At 42.6% G+C, this 19,193-nt stretch overlaps 1 protein-coding gene across 5 annotated transcripts in view; it reads right to left on the bottom strand.

Annotated features, from left to right (window-relative positions):
* The window catches only part of SYTL4 (synaptotagmin like 4), a 585,230-nt gene that overhangs the window by 266,912 nt on the left and 299,125 nt on the right, over positions 1–19,193 (bottom strand). For all 5 annotated transcript variants that reach the window (XM_069212747.1, XM_069212740.1, XM_069212773.1 and 2 more), the window contains one exon: positions 13,433–13,612. In XM_069212747.1, the coding sequence (XP_069068848.1) occupies positions 13,433–13,551 (119 nt within the window). In that variant the 5' untranslated portion in view covers positions 13,552–13,612. The remainder of the gene's footprint in view (positions 1–13,432; positions 13,613–19,193) is intronic.

Genomic DNA, 19,193 nt, shown 5'->3' with positions numbered 1-19,193 from the left:
AAGTGCCACTGGTGATATTCCTCTGTCACAGTTAGCATCCTGTAAAAGGGACGGATGCATTGCTTGGTATTGTTTCTGGTATTCAAAGATGATTAATCTTTTCCATATCAAGATGAGCCACCAGGGCTGTTCTAGATGTAAGTGCAAGATGATTTCAGACAGACTGTCTAGGCACCAGCACACAAGTTTTACTTGCATAGCATCCATTTGATTAAATGTGATCGGCCAGTGCTTGCTGAATTCAGATACCCAAGCACGTCCGATGTAGCATGCTAGAGTCTCCCTGCAACTTTGTTGAGCTGGATATGTGTACTCCATGTTTTTTATTTCTTTGTCGGAACAGGGGGAAAGATGATACTACAGCTGGTTAACAGTGCAATGACTGTAAAGTTTCCAAAAAGACTGGAGATCAGAGAACAAAAAAAGATGAAATCAGGCTAAATAACCGTTTTAAATCCAGTCACCAGACCAGGTACAATAGTCTTAAAAAGATGCACAACACCAGTTGTCATGGACAAATTAAATATAATTTGTAAGATATCAGCAAAAAAGTGTTGGGTATTGCGTGTGTAACAGCCTCTGAATTTCTGAAGCAGTTCTGGCTGTCTTCAGATTATACATTTCTACAACTGAAGTCAAAGCGACTTATTTTTGTAACAGAACAGACAATCATTTGTTTAAATTGTCAAAAAACATACATTTTATGCTTTTACTAGTCCAAAAGAATGTTCCTAAAGATATTTTGAGGCGGAGGATACAAGGTCCTTCCACAACACTGTATTGTTTCTGAAACTATCAGGTACGGCTGGCCAGGTTCCAACTGCCAGCAAGTAACATTTGTTAGAAATGAATGATGAGCACTATTCAAGAGTTCATGATCTATGGGAAAGGATGCAATAGACTAAGGAAACAGATAAAACACAACTTAACCCTAGCATTAAAGCTCTACCGATTCTGTGCAATGATATGGTATCACACAGAAGGGACTGTCCAAGGAGATTTCTGCAATTTGCTGTACTAATGTACAAAAGGGTCATCTTCATTTTTATCTAAACAGATGTGGGAAAAAGGAAACTTCCATGAATGAAATAGCTTCACTTTTTCTACCGTACTCCTCTTTTCTTCAGTGACTGAATCGGCTCCCCCTCAATGTTTTACCTTCAATGTCCAGAAAAGAACATGAAAAGCAGCTATCAGAATACTGATATTGTTCTGGTTTTTTAATTTTCTCATGGTCTTTTAAGTTATAACCACCATTCCGGAATCCCAAGAAGCGAGTGATCCAGTCCTACCTTTGTCTATTTTTTCTTACCTTACATAGCTGACTTCTCTTTACCAGAATCCCCATTGTTATTTTGTTGGGGTTTTAAATGTGGCCTAATAGGTTGAGGACCCAAGGTAACTCCACCTACAGAGGTTTAAACTTTGTGATTATTTTTGGTAGTTCCCATTCACTTCTTGAACTGAAACGGCTTCCAGTCTCCACCGTATAGCTAGAAAAGAAACCCCTCCCTTAATATTGCTTAGGATAATAGAGGGCACTGTAGAGAAGTTCCCAATTAACTTCATTCTTAAGTCCCGAGCTGCTACAGCTCCATGTTCATTCTGAACCTAAGTACATCGGGGAGGACTGCCAATGAAAGCATACAATGTGTACTGGCAAATATGCCGCCCCTGATGTTACACTGTTGTACAGGTAGAGCTATTCCAAAAGGGAGACAGCACTACCAAACCAATTCTAGTTTTCCTGGTAAGCTAAAGGGATTTCCAAAACCTTTTAAGCCCTATAGTGTGACAGCAAGTCTGTTGCTGTGGGTATGAAACTGCCCTGAAGCAGCATTGATAGGCTTGATCTTCACCCTGGAGTAAAATATGTCTAAGGAATATTCTGGATGTGCAGGGGACACCAAAAGCTTTGAGATACAGAGTGAGTTCTTCTCTTGTAAGTAAGTAGGTAAGTGTATTGTACAATTATTAGAACCTTTACAAAAAGAAATTAGAGACAAGCAAATAATAATAAAATAGTAGCGCTAATTGAAACATTCAAAATATTATATTGCAATTTTCCCACTGGCCTAAATTATGGGTCAATAAAACGGCATTACATCCCGTGGGATTGCTTACTTAATTAAAACTACAAAGAACAGTGACAATATGAATCGAGTCATATTTATAAGCTAGTTATGCTCTGTAAATCTAAAATGTTGTGCTCTGCAACAGACTGGATACCATGAATTAATAAGATGATCTCAGTATGAGTTTCAGTTGGGATATCACAGTTATTTTGTAAAGGGGCACCCACTTTAGTTCTACATGTATCCACTTCAGAGTTAGACTAGACAGTCACATAAGCTATAATATGTGATCTTGATCCGGCATACAGAACAGATGGAAGAATAGATCTTCAGAAATTATCTGGTCTGGTTGGTGGTTAGCTTGCACATAATTATGCACACTGATTTGGTCAAGACTGTGCCTCAGGACATCAAAATTAGTTGGTTTTAATCCGAAGCCTCCTACAGCATCATAACTGCATGTTGCATGAACTTCAAGATTCTGACTGTAAGCTGCGATCATTGCGGGGATGGACAAGCAGAGATTGCTTCCTGTCACAATCTTATTTGTAACTGTAAAAAGACTGGGCATAGCTCGAAGCGTTTCTGCACCAATAATGGCTCACAGATACAACTCATGTGCAACAGAGACTCCAATGCCGACCTGCAGAGTCTGCAGACCCACTCTGATGATTCAGTTAACCGACCAAAGTGGTACTCTAAGTTGAATTAAGCTGCACCTTAACCATAGTAATTATTTTTTCCTGTTGGATTTCAGAGCATAGTCCATAAAACTTGTTATACTGCCTTCATTAGATAGAAGTGGGGTCGTACTAATAAAGACAAAACTTTGTCTGCCTCTGCAGTATTCTATTTAGCTCTTTAGGTGGTATGCAGGATTCCAGGAGATCTTTAGCCTTCAGAGTTTCAATCGAGTTTCTCAAATATCTGTTCATTCTTAATCAGTAAAGATTAGTCAAATTGTATTTTTCAAGGTGCCGTTGACTGCTTCTCCGTAAATTGCCCCATCACAATAAATGCTGCCAAACTAAATGGATTATACTGAAAATTGGAATCAAAGAATTAGAAAGCCTACGGAATAGGGAATAACCTTTTATGAGTCAACTCTGGGAAACAGGTGCTCCCTTATGCACAGTAGGAGGTAACCATGATTACTACAGACATCTCCGTAATGGTGTACTAATTAATGGTTCTTGTGTGTGTATGTGAATAGTGAAAAAAACTACTCAAGGCATAACCGTAAGATGGATGCCCCCTAAATTAACCTGTGCTCACCCTCTGGTAGCTTGGCACAGAGCAGTCAGGCTTAAATTAGAGGCAGTGTGTAAAGTATTTGTAAAACACTTCAAACAGCAAAACAGTGAAAACACCACACAAAAAGATTCCACACCAGGTTAGACACAGAGCAAAATATAATAAATAAAACAAGACCCAAACAAAAAAAAATGCAATAAGTATAAAGTGAATTATGAACTAAAGAATAAACTGCAAAAAACAGCCTAAAAGCATAAAGTGACAACCACGGCTATCTGGTTACGCTGGCCCCGGCCAAAGTCAAAAGTTCAAGCTGACATTGAAGGGGCGCAGGTCAGACACAGTCCCAGATTAGTCTAGGTGAAGTTTTACCTTCTCAAGACTTGTGCCAGGAGTCCCGTTCACAGGTAAGAAGTTTGCCAGGAGCAATGAGAGTGTCCCTGTCAACGGTCGGTGGGGTGCGAAGAGTAGGCCGGTGTCTTAGACAGACTGGCTGCAGCCTCGTCGGTGGCAATCTAATCAAGTGGACAAAGCTTGCTGTTTGAAGAGACAAACTTGCGGTTGCTCACGCTGGATTTCCAGGCAAGCAACGAGGTTCTGGAGCGAACGGGCCAGTTTGTGTATGCAAAGAGTCCGAAAGCTTGACTTAAGGAGCTGAAAAACCTCTCCAAAGGGCCAAGGACAGGGTAGGCGCCTCTTGAGGGTCATTAGCTCATTGTGGATGGTCCTGGAGCTGTGGGGAGTCTGTTATGTCCCCAAGACTCAGATCGGGTGGCCAGCAGACGAGCCCTTCAGGTCAGCACAGCAAGGAAGCAGTTCCTTCAGAGTAGTAGTCCAGCATAGTGGCAGTCTTCTCAGAAATACTTCTTCTTAGTAGTGTATCCACAAGTCCAGAAGTGTACTGGAGTGGTGGTGAAGGAGGCCCAGTACTTATACTCAGTTGTGCCTTTAAAGTGGGGAAGACTTCTAAGACATGCCTTCGAAGTGCACAGAGTCCCTGCCATTAATGCCCTGGCTCCAGACTCACTACAGGGGGTTATGCAGCCCTTTGTGTGTGGACAGGACACAGCCTATTAAAGCGTAAGTGAGGTTGGGCTCAGTTCCTCCCTTCCATCCTGCCAGTGCTGGCCCATTCAGACGTGACTTAGGCTCCCACTGTGTGAGGAGTACACAAAGCCCAGCTGACTGACACTACAGACATCAGATCAGAGACAGGCAGCAAGGCATCAAATGGGTAAAGTAAGAAAATACCAACTTTCTGAAAGTGGCATTTCCTGAATTTCAATGTAAAATCTGACTTCACAATTTAAAATCCAAACTTATAGTGATCCCAGGAGACACCAAAGTTGAAAAATAAATCTCTCTCTTGCTAAATGGAAGTTATACTTATAAAAGGTTACAAGGTCATTCCAATGTCATCCGATGGACGAAACAGACCTTGCAGTAGTGAACAATGAGTTTAAGAGTTTTTCATCACCAGGACTTGTAAAACTAAAAAGTACATGTCCTACTTTTAAATACATTGCACCCTGCCCTCGTGGCTGTCAAGGGCATACCCTAAGGGTGAGACGTGTATTAAAAAGGAAGTTTGGGCCTGGCAAAATGTTTAGTTTGCCAGGTTGAGATGACAGTTTAAACGGCACACAGGATCTGCAATGGCAGGCCTGAGACATGTTTAAAGGGCTACTTAAGTGGGTGGCACACTCAGTGCTGCAGACCCACTAGTAGCATTTATTTACAGGTCCTGGGCACATGTAGTGCACTTTACTAGGGACTTAAGTAACTTAAATATGCCAACTGGGAATATACAATGTTATTATGTTTTAAGGATACAGCACAAGCACTTTTAGTATTGATTAGCAGTGGACAGTCCTAAGGCCATTCAGCAAAAAAAAAAAAAAAAAAAAAAAAGGGGGGAGGAGGAAGTCAGAAAGTCTGGGGATGGCCCTGCAGAAAGGGCCATTTCCAACCTCGGGAATAAAATGAACATTTCTAACATGGTTAAAATGTAATCTAGAAACTAAAACCTTAACATCTTCTTATGAGCTATACTAAGAGTATGGAAGGTAAAGCAACTTGCAGTCTTGGGTTTCTTAGGGAGAAAAGACGTACTGCATACCTCATTGAAGCAAAAACTGTGTTCATCAGTAGAGCAATGATGACCGTATTCCCCCACAAAGGGCAAGCACATGCTACAGTAGCAGTCTCGTCTTCTTCCGAGCTTTATCAACTTCAGGCAAGATGTAGCATCTGCTTGTTGTGCTGCAGTAGGTGAGTCCATCTCTGGCAGAATCTCAGGCGATAATCTGGGTGAAGGGCCTTCATTGACTAAGGGTCAAGTGGTAGTTCTTAAATGCTAAATCTTATCGGAAACTTGAGTTTTTTACATAAGTTTAGGAACAACTGATATAGATTATGTGCATGAAGTTGTGTGTTCTGGACGTTTCCTTTTAAACATATAAAGTAAAAGGACTTCATTATTTCGCTACATGTCCTTGACGCTTTCACAGTTCTTAGAAAGAGGAGATCAGATGACATCTGCGCCAATTCGCAGACATGACAATGATTGATATAAATCGGGAAATATCGCAACTTCCGTAGTAGAAGAAGGAGAAGATGGCGACCTCCATTATACAAGACGGAGTCCATGCCTACATAAGATGGAGTCAGAATCTAGGGGCTTTACATCACGCTGATCTTTGTTGAAATAATACTTGCCAAAGTGTTGCCTCAGTGGCTTGTCATTCTCCAATCCACAAAGACCAAAGCAAGTTGGTGCCAAACAGGGCTACCCACCACAACATACACCGGGCATTTATTGTTCTCCCGCAGGTGCAATGGATAAATGCATCTCTGGTGCCATTAAAATCTCAATAGAGATGACCTCTTCCAACCCTTACACAGATGAAACTAGGTCCTGGCGGTCTGTCCTAGGTTGATCTGTTTATCAGGGGTGTTCCATTCACAGGGGGTTGTGCAACTTCTCAGTCTTCAAAAGTGAAAGCTACAGATGCAAATTAATGAGGTCCGCTTTGAGCCCTTTGACACTGGTAGCAGAAACTTCCAGGACTGTTCCCTCATACTGCTGCTCCTTCCACAGGCCATGACGCTACTGGCAGAGAGTATGCGAGAAGAGCTTACCATCTCTCTTTTTAAATGAGGCCTCGGCTGCAGGAATGGCTCTCGCTTTACGCGTGTATAAGAGTAATCTGAGGAGCTCACGCTTCAACATGAAAAGTGTTGAAGATGTCTCTAAGGGGGCAGTCAGAAGTAAGGCTTGACTTGCTAAATCTAGCATCTTTCCCATGGGAGAGAGGGTGTGGAGAGGGGGCATCGGCTGCTGGCAATGATATAGGATGGAAAATATCACTGCCATGTTGAATGGATTAAAGCTGGGGGCCTCTGGCACTGGACTTCCCTATCTCTGAACCCGATTGGTCAAATGCCACTATTTAAAACAATGGTACTCCTATATATTATGCAAAATATTCCTTGAGAGTTGTTCCAAGGGCTCTTTCAGTGCATAAAACTGAAAGCTCAGACCAGTTCTCTGGACTGGAACAACAGGATGATAAGAGTGTCCACAGCCAAAAGCTTTAAGTCAAAATATGACGCCATTCTTGCCATGGCAAATATGCTGACATACTCATGGGGCTCTCATTTTACTGTAATCCAGGACTGACTGCGTAGCCCAGACCCGGACCCTGCATGTTTCAGCAAGCTATCGTCAGCTGGCAAATGTTATTCACTTCATTACCTATATGGAGGCAATCCACCATTAGGCCTCACTCCAGTTCTATTTGCCTGGAACGATGCCCTATGGACTGGTCAGATGGCCAAGGGAGAGGGACAGCCCCTCTCTCAAGTAGCAGCCTTGACCGGGTTTGAGGGAGGGAACAAGGTAGGAATCTTACTGTTGAAGAACATCCTCACTGCAGACTGCAAGAAGTCAGCTTCTGAATTAAAAGCAAAGTTTGGGCTCTTCTTTTTGAAATATATGCAGTTGTGTCACGTGATGTCACCAAATCTTACTGTAATATTACCCATGCTAGAAATCATCCCTTGGGATGCCAAACTTCCAAATTGCACAGCTACCAGAAAATATGATGCCTAGAATGTGCAAATCCCTTGTAATACACACTCCTGACACATTCTCTGCTCTGCGGGGGCATGGGAGGTCAATATTGGGCCTCTTGAAGTAAGACTGACAGGCAGCAGTCATTGCCCCACAGGAGGTTCTATCTCCACATGGTACATGCTCATAAAAGGGCATTACCTCCGCCAGGTCTACCTCACTAGGCACAGACTATGGCACTTTCATAGAAACTCATTCCCCAATTATATGAGATGTAAGACTGAAGAGGAGGATTTCAGGCTCACAGCATGGGGATATAGGGTCATTTAGAGATTTTGGGAGAGGATAACTGCAACCCTGTCGAAAGTAGTGGGTAGCAGAATAATCCCAGAAGGTATTGCTAAACATCTTGAATTATCTGAACATTAGCCAAAATATACCAATGTTTGTGGGGTTCCACCCAGTGACAGCAAAAATTGACATTGCTTAGCTGTGGCACCCAGCCTTACAAAGTTTGAGAATGGGCTACATGGCTGCAGGATCAATAAGGACTCAACCTGAAAAAGACACGCCTTAGAGGGAAACAGTTGAGCACAGGGTCACACTATGCAGCATGGTCATTGTAAAAATCAATAAATTATTTTATTTAATAATAAAAAAAAATTAGATGTGCTACAATTGCCTCCTGATGTTTGTGTTTTTATATTGTACTATAGCTGGCATGGAGCCATGCAAACGGACACTGTGGAGTTGCCTTATATATGAGATTGTTGATGAGAATTTTCCCTCATCAGCGCAAAAATGAAAGAAATGGTATATGTAGGGTTTGAAGGTTGGGAATCACCCATCGCAGGATAGGGCTGGGATAAGAGGATTCTGAATACTTTGATGCTATTGTCAGACAAGTCTCAACAGGTAAGTGTTCTGCAGAGGTAGACCGGTCAGCGCTGATCTTTGATCCCAGGTTTGACAAAATGATATAAAAAAACAATTGTAAGCATTTACTGGTACAGGTGTACATGGGTGGGCATTGTGGAAACTGAATTCATGTAATTGCTCACTGTAGGATGTCATTCTTGGGGAAACAACAGTTAAGGTCAGCCACAGGTTTTTAACTCACTACAATGGGGGGCAGAAGCATATAGGATGGAAATAGTGAACAGAGTGGTTTATGTGTCTGAAGATAGTAAGTGACTTGGGCTGTTTTTTTCCTGGTTTATTCCGTGTTAACCATGTGTACGATTTCTGGGGTTCTGAGCGGATTTTTTGAGTCTTCTTGTTTCAGGGACCTATAAAGTTAACAGGATCACAGGTTTGCTCACTTTTATAGAGGCCTGTGTAAGACACTGCATTTATTATTTTGGTTTTAAGAAATTTGAACTACTTTCCCTTTCTTATTAAGCATCATGTGTTAGGTATTAATGGGAGAAAAAAAGAGAACTCTTGTTGGTTCGCAAATAATTTAGACTCTGTTTTCAGTTTCCCTCATGCCTGATAGTCATTATGTGAGTTTGTCAGAGGAGTAGGGATCTCAAGAGTTTGCATTAAAGAATACTTTGGTGACCATGATTGAAGATGTCCAATTATAAATTGTTATCCAAGTTTTGGCCATCAGAAGTGAGGATTTCATACTCACTTTTAGACTATGTTCGCAGCAGTTTGACTAGAAAAGTGTGCACATCACAAAATTACTGGCATGGGAAAAAAGCAGTATGCACAGCCCTAGTTGCTATCCTTCAGCCAGTGCTTTAAACAACTCTTCTATGAAACATTTTGTTTGAATAAGGGCCCTCCTTATTCAGCCATATCTAGAATCTTCATCAAATGCCCAGATAATTCTAGCAACTTGTCCAAGCATGTCTTCGAGAGCCGGTGAAGCTACTGTTATGTTTGTGTGCTTGAACAGCAACTGTGACCATCTTCTGTTTAATTGACGGGGTCACTGCCACTCTACACTGTTTATCAGGGGTGTTCCATTCACAGAAAGTTGTGCAACTTCTCAGTCTTCCAGAATTACTCAATCACTCTCAGAAAATGGTTTGTGTCAGCTCATCTGAAATAACATGGATTTATCATTTTTCCTGGTCTTCAATGGGGCGAGTGAACTCAACATCCAATAATCCAGCCACATGGACATGACCAAAGGGTTGTAACTGGTGGAGGTCTCCTAGTTTGAGCCTTTGTACTCCGATAAACATTCTACACTACTTGTTGGTCCAATATGTGTAAAAGGATAGACGTCCTGTTCCAATGTGTATTCAGCTTCTATTGGATGTTTACCAGGGTATGCTGTGATCAGAAGCACAAAGTCTTCCTTTCATGTGGTGAGTGTGGGAAGGTCTGAGCCCATTCTGCTGAACTCTACACAACTTGTCAAAGGGACCTGCCCTGAGGCACTTCTATCTAGAAATATTGGCACTTATGAAGGGGAGCATCATGCTTGAAGTACCTAGAAGGTCTGTGCCGCTGCATCAACTTCTAGTTGCCTTTGGGATTGCAACATGGGACTTACTCCAGGATGGATCAAATGTTGCAACAAATTACCCTACATAGCCAGCAGTGCTTTACAAAAAGATTCAAGGGCGGCGGACACAGCCTACTTTTTCTGTTTTGATAGGTCTGCCCAGAGCTCAGGCTTTTCCTGAATGAGGGCCCATAGGGCTCCATCGCAACTGCTATGGTCCACAGAGATTACTATGTCAAAGAAAAATGCCTTGTTCAACAAAGAAATTTGCAATTGTCAAGTAGCCCAAAAAAGTGTGGTTGTTGCATCCTTATTGGGTTTCCTTAAAAGCTGGGCTAAGGGTAATTCTGTTAAAAAAAAGTACGGCTGGCACATGTATGTTTATTGAAGTAAAAAAAAAAGCCTGCGACTTCTTCCAGTGATGTGAACAGCTAAGGGTTTTGTTGATCCATACACAACTGCTTCAGAACAGCTATAAAACGAACTGGTGCAGTATGAATATGCAGGAGGGTCTGCAGATTTCAGAATGATGCAGCCTCTGGCAGTTGAGGACTATGTTCACATCTGCAGGCCTGTGGTTCTCTGTGATGTGTGAAAAGAATAAAAAAATAAGGCAGCATTCGACTGGAGCAGACAGAACAGGTCTCATCAAATCAGAAGGACAGCACAAACCCAACATCAGGGCAATCCATCAGCACTTTCCAACTTCCAATACTTAGCACAAAAAAGAAACACCTAAAGGAACGAAAGGGAGAATTGTAATAGGAGACAGCATGAGAAGGTCACTTCAGTGTATATGGATATGGGCAGTGGATTGGTTGCACATTGTCTCACAAGTTCATAGCACTTGTGTTAGCTACTGGGTTACTGATTGACCAGGGTGTGGGCCCCGGTCAAGAAGCAAACAGAATCCTAGTCAGGGTGAGGCACACACAAACCTCAAATTAACCTATGCTCACACTAAGGGCGGCTCCTCCATTAGGGCATAGGAGCGTTGCCCCCTCTGCCAGCTGCAGCAGCTGCAAAATCTTTCAAAGAAAACGATAATAAAATACGTTTAGTATTGTTTTCTTTGTAAGGGGTGGGGCGCGTGGATGACAAGCACTATGGGGGAATGCACAGCACTCCCCCTCACTGTACATGTATGTTTGGCCAGCCGTCTTGGGCCGGCCAAGCACACATGCGCACAGGGCTCTCTTATTGCTGGGCTGGAGAGAGCCTGCCTATGCTCCCAATCTGCCTGGGAGCCTGTGCCTGCAGCAAGAAGACGGAGGAGCAGAGCGGAACGATGGCGAGGGGGTAAGTGTTATTTTTTTGTCTTAATAAAATTTTTATTCCTCCCCCCTCCTCGCGGCGCTCTGCCCCTTCTGCGCCCTGCAAACCGCACCTGGCTTACACCTTAGTAGTTTGGCACACAGTAGTCTGACGTAATTTAGAGGCAATGTGTCAAGTATTTGTTTAACACTTAAAACAGTAAAACAGTGAAAACACCACACAAAAAGATCTCACACCAGGTTAGAAAATAGAGTTTAATTTAATAAATAAAATAAGACAAAAATGAAAAAAATCCAATCAGTAGAATCTGAGATATTAATTTTTAAAGAATAAAGTGAAAAATGGCACCTGAAAGCAGAAAGCACCAACTGCTGCTATTTGGTCACGCTAGACCGGGTCAAAGTAAAAATTTCTGGCAGATCACGATAGAGCATGGGTTGGATACAGTCTCAGATTAGTCTTACTGAAGGTTTACCTTCCCAAGTTTTGTGCCAAGAGGCTTATTCGCCTTGGAGAGGGTCAAGGGGAGCAAGGAGAGAGTCGCCGGCGGTGGTCGGCATGGCGCGAAGAGTAGGCAGGGCACCGCAGACAGGTGGACTTGTGCTTTGTGGTGGCAGTCCTTCGTAGACAATCAATGCTTGGTGTGCAACGCCACAGGCTGGCAACAGCTCACGTTGAATTTCAGTGCGAGCAGCGCGGTTGCAGTGCAAACAGGCCTGTTTGCTGTCGCGGAGATCCCAAAAGCCTGACTTCAAGAACCAGTGACTCCTGCTCTTCACAGTGTATCAGTTGCTTGGATGGTTACTTATCAAAAGTGAAGACTTGTATAGCTGGGAATTTCCTGAAGTCAAATAGAAATAAAATTCTGGTGGTATGACGGAAGACCTCAGGGTGTACCATGATTCCGACCTGTTTCCCTTGAGGATTTTCCCACAATTGTAACCACAGCAAAATGTCTAGGAGTGTGTTTTGAATACAATTTGAGTTGAGGCCTAGATCCATAAATCTGGATTTATACTTTTATCCTGCAGGACCAGCCCACACTGGTAATTGGGCTTTTAATATCAGCTCATCTGGACTATGCCAAAGACTTATATCTCTGCATCCCTGAGGCACATTTGCGGAGATGCCAGAATCTACACAACCTGGCAACTGGAGGCATGACTCTTAGTACATTGTCTCCCCATTAGACAAGTGAATCAGTTCAAGGCACTCTGCCTTGAACAGGATGCAGTCTATCATACTGGCCCAAAGTTTCCTTCTAACATCATCACGTCCCATGTTCTGAAGTGTTCCCTTAAATCTAGCATGCATTGAATGCTGATAGTCCCACATTTCACAAAAGTCCACTGTGGATAGAGGTGTTTTAGAGCTCTAGGTCCCAAACTGTGGGAATCTTCTTCCTGGCTACTTTTTTTTTTAATTATTCCCTGTATGAAGCATCTTAAAATTCATCTTTTTTAGCTACCGGTCTTTCCTGGTTTGCTTTCTGCCATTGTGCTCCTCAGTGGTTGTTGTCCTCGTACTATGAGCCCTCTGGTCCAAGTTGTGCTATATAAAAGGATACATAAATAAATACCATGTACAGTTGCTCCTCTGACAATGAGAAAGTAAAAGTGACGGCAAATGTGCTGGAGGAACTAGAACGTTTTGAGCACTAGAACTGCGATTCAGATTTTGTTGATGTTTTGCAACACCTGTGGTGACCACCGTTTGTGCAGAGCTCAGCATTCCAAAATTGGTGGCATGTTCAGCACCGGGTAAATACCTCATCCTTCGTGAAAGGTCAAGGCTGCAAAATTTTAACAAGGGGGATTCACCCGGACATGGAGATTTTGGTGCAGTAAGCATCAAAATCCAGAGGTTATTCCCCAAAAACTCAGTCTAGGTGCTTTATGGAGCACCTGATAAAATCCAAACACTGGGGTATCAGATTTTACCGGGTTTGATAAATAGCACATTCAACCCGACAAACTCTGAATCAGGCTCTATGTTTCAGCACCGCATTTAAACTGAAAATATGAGCTCAGGCTATGGGGCTATTTCGGTCCTGATGGACTGCAGGGAAAGAGTCACTGGAGCAACCAAACATAGAAAAACAAAAGCGCAGTCAACAAATATTTATGTTCACCGACTTAGCATTGGACTTTTGAAAGGAAGTAGAGCACTGATAGCTGTTAACAGAAAATGGTCAGATTCAACAGATGTGTTCTAGGAATGAGGGGGTTGTTAGCACTATTCTTTCGAAACCCCCTCAGTAATGAATGCTCCCTTTTCCATTTCACCTACCGAACGCGCCTCTCTTCAGCCATCCTGAGCTCCTCATCTCGCTGAAGCACTTGAAGAATCAGTTCTCGTTCCGTCTCCGATAGGAAGGTCAGGTTTACCAATTCAGTGCCCTGGGACATTGTGCTTTCCGGCAGAGCTGTCCTCTTGGAATAAACTTCAGTCTCTCTGCCACTCTAAGCTCTGAAAAACAATAATACACATTTAAACAGAAAACAGCTAATACAAAAAGGAAGCAGTGCTTCACATCATTATCATATGTACGTATATTGATGAGAGCGTAGCTTATATAATCTATATTAACATAAATGTTTATGAATTAATGTGTGATATTGTCGCATAGGAAACTGTAATAGTAATTTTGCTTAAACGTGCACCTGAAATGTGACCACGGGGAGTGGCCGCCAATATATACGTAGACTAATAATGATGATTAAAATGTTTATGTATCAATATATTGAATAAGTTTATATTAATTAGCAATAATTGGGTTATTGAATTTGTGCTGAAATCCTTATAGGCCTTAAGTTAGCATGAGCCGAAGCTTAGCTGCTTGGCTCTCATATTAAGTGTATTTTTCCTATCTTGCAGTGTGCTGACTCACAAAAGGACATGATCTTTGTTTTTTTTCTTCAAACTAGAAGACAAATGTAACCATGCTACATCCGTTCCCATGAATTTTTCATTGCTTGTAGAATAATGTTAAAACAAAATGAAACAGTGTAGATTAATGTAATGTACAAGGTCATTCAAACCGGTGAAGACAATGGCGCTACTGACCAAAAGATGTGCAAAGAATTACAGAAAGATGAAACCATACCGGATGTGCCACCTCTGAAGACATCGAATAGGAGGACCAATCAGAGACTTGTAAAATAATATGGGGTGAAAGAGTAGGTGACCTAATGTGTTTTCTGATAGGTTAAAGATAGTGGGGTATAACAAATGTCCAATAAAATTTTGGGGGAATGTACCACGAAAAAGGGATAAAAACCCATGACACGGGGAGCCATTTAGAATTAGGTAGGGAATGCTATTGATTTTATCCAGAAACTTTGTCACTCTGTTTGGTGACTTACTTGGTTTTACTTAAACCATCCTTGTCCTTAGATGATTGCACATTTACACTTTACCTCCTTATGAGGGAAGTGCCCTTTTTGCCCCGGAGCTGAGTTCTGACAGATGGCGATTTGACTGATGTCCTGAATACAAAGACTGAACCTGCGTGCTGATCTAAACTTTGGAGGGTAATTATGACAATGCATATGTGATTTGTCTGTTTGCTTTTCCTTTCTAGGTACCAACTGCTTACTTTTGACAGAGACCATAGTTAGAGGTTTTCCAAATTGATGTTCTAAATTGTTTTGCATGAAGACCAACATGCGAATGCTAATCAGTGGTTAGGACAGGTGTTCACCAAACTGACGCAAATAGACAAACGACCGAACCTATGCTTTGAAGAACCGACGCGTTATTGACACACTGCTAAATTGATCTATGTTCACGCCGTGTTATGTTCTGATGTTTGTGATTCTCGCTTTAATGAAATCTTACCAAAGTTGCCATATCGTGACTATCCTATTATGTTTCTTGGTTTTAAGATTGACGTATTTGCTTCTAGAATTGTAATCAATAGGGAATAAAACTTCATAAAATTCTACTAAACTGGTGTGGTTATTCATGACTGCAAGGTAATGGTAGTGGCTTTGAATTGATTAATGACTTTGACTAAAGTGAAATGTATTGTTGTGATAAATATTGACGACATCATAGATGTATTGATTGACATATTGATTAGCTATCTCGTCCTAAGGTGTCTCTCAACTGGGTCAAAAGATTCATTGGCCTAAAACGAGTCCTGATGTGTAATAAAATATAATAAATGGACGCGTTAACAGTTCTTGTAGCAGAGGATGGTTTGGCCCTTTGGGGCCCTAGGACAGAGAATTATTGTTTAGACAGTTTTTCTGAGATAATGCAAATTGGAGGTATGATATGTTTCTAAATTCACCATGACTTTTCTGGGATCTCAGAGCCTGCCTAAGTGAGTTGGGAATGTTCTCGACGTCATAGCATGTGTGGTGTATGATTTGCGCTTGCTCAGCTTATGCATTTCGCTGGTGATTTGTGAAGTTTGTGTGTATTTAGGCCAGGTAATGTTGTTTTAGTAGGAGTGGGCATACTCCACAGTATGAGAGCAGGGAAGTCGGCGTACTTCATATGAGTGTGGCGCTTTGGGCTCAAAATTATCCATGTGGTTGGTTGTTCATGTACGGACCTGTCGTGCTCTAAGACTCCGGAGTATATTGACAAGTGTAGGAGACACTTGGGTTTATGTTGTACTTTAGTTTAATTAGGTAAATCGGGCGTGTTTGACAGGTCGAGTTTGAGTCAAATTGTATGTATGAAACCTTCGATGGAGATGTGGCAAGTTCTAAAGTGCACTAGAGCAAACCATTGACAAGTCGAGAGTGGGATTTGCGGGTCAAATTCTGCTTGCGGGAACAGAGAAGGAGAGAGTAGCGGCCAAGGCTTCAAGTGAACTCTCTGTAACGTTCTGAAGCGAATGTGATACCCTACCTGTAGTAAACCAGCAAATTTGTGTTGTTGTTAAGGTGCTCGCAGTAATTGTTTGCATTAGTTTGGTGTGAATCCAGTGAGGGCGGACGAGCCGCAAGACTTTGTCAGCTGCAGTGTGTGAGTGTGACGTCAGTGGTGCCGCGCTGAAATAGGTCAGTTGTAGAGAGGGGTTGAGCACGGATTGGCTGCCGTCCGTGAGAGGCAATAGGTTAAGAAAAGGTGGCTGAAGAGTGTCCTGGGAATTAAAGTAACTTTCTGATTAAATACAACAAAAGAAAAGATGCAAAGATGAATTTTATTAAAGCTTTTAAGAGCGCTCTGAAAGGAGACGTATACATTATGGCGAGTGAAGGGGAGCCTACACCGCCTGAGGGTACTCCAGCTTACATAGTCATGGAGGAAAAAGGTGTCGCACCTTGTTTATGGATGAAACAGTGGCACAAATTGACGGAAAAAGAGGGATGTTTGGCGTTTCCGGAACACGGGACGTTCAATACGAGAGTTCTAGAGAATTTAAGGTGGATGTTAAGTGTACAGAAGCCACCTCCGAAGCCAGCTCAATACGAGGCTTTAGCAATTTGGGATTTAATGGCTATTAAACAGAGACAAGAAAAATTCCAAAGGAGAATAAAAAGGGCAGAGAAGACTTTAGCTGAGGCTAGATGGGACAACAAGAGTAAAATGTGGAGATGGGGAATAGTTGACGGACTAAAATTTTTCCCAGCAATAACACAGGGAGATGAGACGCAGGGGAAGAAAGCCACATGTTAAACAGACAAGGACTCTAGTAAGCCCAAAGAAACTAAGAGATCTTGGGAAGAAGATGATGATTCAGATAAAGAATTTCTAAATCAGTTATTGCATGATCGCCCGCCACCTTATGCGGTAAGCGACAATGTCCCGAGCACTAGTGCGGGTCCTGGGAACCAGACGCAGGAGAAGATACAGCACAGACTAGTGATACGGGTTCGATACAGAATGGTGTCAGTGTACCCACTGCGCCAGACATGCAGATACAGTTGCAACCTCCACCGCAGATACAGAGAATCTATCCAGACATCCCAGTACTAGAGACTACTACAAATCTGATAGTGCCGCCGGACCCGTTATTTACAAAATCGAGGTTAGTACAGATTGAGCCAACTCCACAATTGCTGCCTCAGCCGCAGCCACAACTAATACCAGGGTATAATCCAGCAGCAGGACCTCCATTAATACCTGCCCCGGCTTCAGAGAATCAAACTTTTGGGGTCGCTGCTCCATGGGGTTTAGGACCAAGTCAGACACCAGCTGCCATATCATTGCCAATTACTGTTGGTCCACCGGTGCCATTGTATGCACAAAATAAGCCTGGCATGTGTGATCAGGGGGTAATGACACAAGATCTCCTAAGAGGAGGGTCCATAGGAACTCCCCAGTTAATGGCCCCAGGAGAGCAAGCGGTCAAAAGACCGAGGTCTTTGTTAGACCTTAACCCAGTTGAAGCACCGTTGGAGGCAATGAGACAGGCAGGGCTACGTGTGCTAACCCCACAGACAATAAGTACGAATGCTTCACAGTCGCCAATGATGCATGCGGGAAATATCTCACTGCAAGGTTTTACAGTGCAACAAGTGAATGAGTGGTTAGAAAAAACTTACGCTCCAAAGGCCGCAGCAACTGTAGAAAAGTTAGAAAGGGCCGAGAAAGATGAGTACCTGAACTTTGTGAGACTGGCCGTGGAAGCTGCTGAATTAGTGAAAGGAACGATGGGGGTGAGTAGATTAGATTCATACCCAGAAGCAGAATTGAGATATCTGTGCCCTAAGATTGCTAAAGAAGTAGGTAAGGTACATCAGAGATTAGCGAACCTGGCAGACAAATACAATATTGATATTGAGAATACTAAACATTTGTAAAGAAGCTACAGGTTAGACTTTGACCCAAAAGACTTCGAGCATATGAGGTCTGCCGGAATGAAAGTGCATCTAAAGGAAATACTGCAAAGTGCTCAGGTCTGGGGAGCCCTAGAAAAGTGGGAAGGCAGATGGGCCAAGAAAAGAGATAAGGAGAAAAGTGTCAGTCCGGGGTCAAGTAAAGCTAAAACTTCACCAGATACGGAATCAGTAAAGATGTTACCCATGAGAGAAACAGCTGGTGGGGTTCTAATCCATGTACCGTGGTCCAGGGGAGACATTCTATCTTTCACAAATGATTATCCCAGGTTGAGGGAGAAACAGATAGAGTGGTATCAACAGACGGATAGGTTTGTGAAGCTTGCAAAGTGTCTCTGGGAAGACTTGAATACCTTGTTTGAGATCATTGTTCCGCCCGACTTATGGCTCGAGTGCAAGAGAGGGGTAGACTGGCCAACACAACAGCCGGCCAGGCATAAGGTAACCGGAGCACCATCTGAGGAGCTAATGAAGATTTATCACAAAGTGATTGAGTTTTTGAAGCAGAAAGTGTCGCCGAAAGTGACTGATTGGCAGAAAATCGACCAGACCTCACAGGAGGTTAAAGAATCAACAAAAATTAGTGATACACTGTTCCAACCATGCAAAACAGAAAGTAGTGACCGGGGTCCTAAATTCTAGGAGCAAGAGGCCTCACACACCCATATGGTGTCATGCTTCATCATAGGCACTGCTCCTCGTCAGACTGGCGCTGCAATGTCTGACAGGCACCACTCCTGGTGGGGGGGGCTCTTTGCCGGAGATCTTTTTATATGGTGGTGCCGTGACCCCAAAGGTGACTGAAGTGTCAACGGAGATCAGAAGAGAATGTGGTTTAAAATTGACTCTCAAAACCGCCACTGAGACAGTAGATTTTATTAGACCAGATGGACGGTCAGGGCCAAGGTTAAAAAATAAAGTCAGAAGAGTGAATCAAGAAATTAAGATCAATCACTCTTATAGCGAAAAATATATCAAAGAGAGGAGTCTGGGGATTCTCCAAAGTCTACCCTCTCATGGGTCAACATGTTTCGCATCCTGGTGGTCCAAACGGATCCAGTGATGCTTCATCAGGACCTTATGTGACTATGTGTATCTCCTGAATGATAAGGGCCACATATATTTCCAAACAAGGTATACAAGTTACTATAGGCCAGCAAATAGCTGGGGGGAGTAACAATCACTTACATGAATATGGAACCAATAATTCCTAACTTGTGCCCTGCAAAAAGAAGTACACAGGTTATACC

Source organism: Pleurodeles waltl, chromosome 2_1 (genome assembly GCF_031143425.1).
Source record: "Pleurodeles waltl isolate 20211129_DDA chromosome 2_1, aPleWal1.hap1.20221129, whole genome shotgun sequence".
In the NCBI taxonomy this organism is placed as follows: domain Eukaryota; kingdom Metazoa; phylum Chordata; class Amphibia; order Caudata; family Salamandridae; genus Pleurodeles; species Pleurodeles waltl.
Note: the sequence above shows the minus strand (reverse complement) of the source record. Positions and strands in the feature narration are given on the sequence as shown.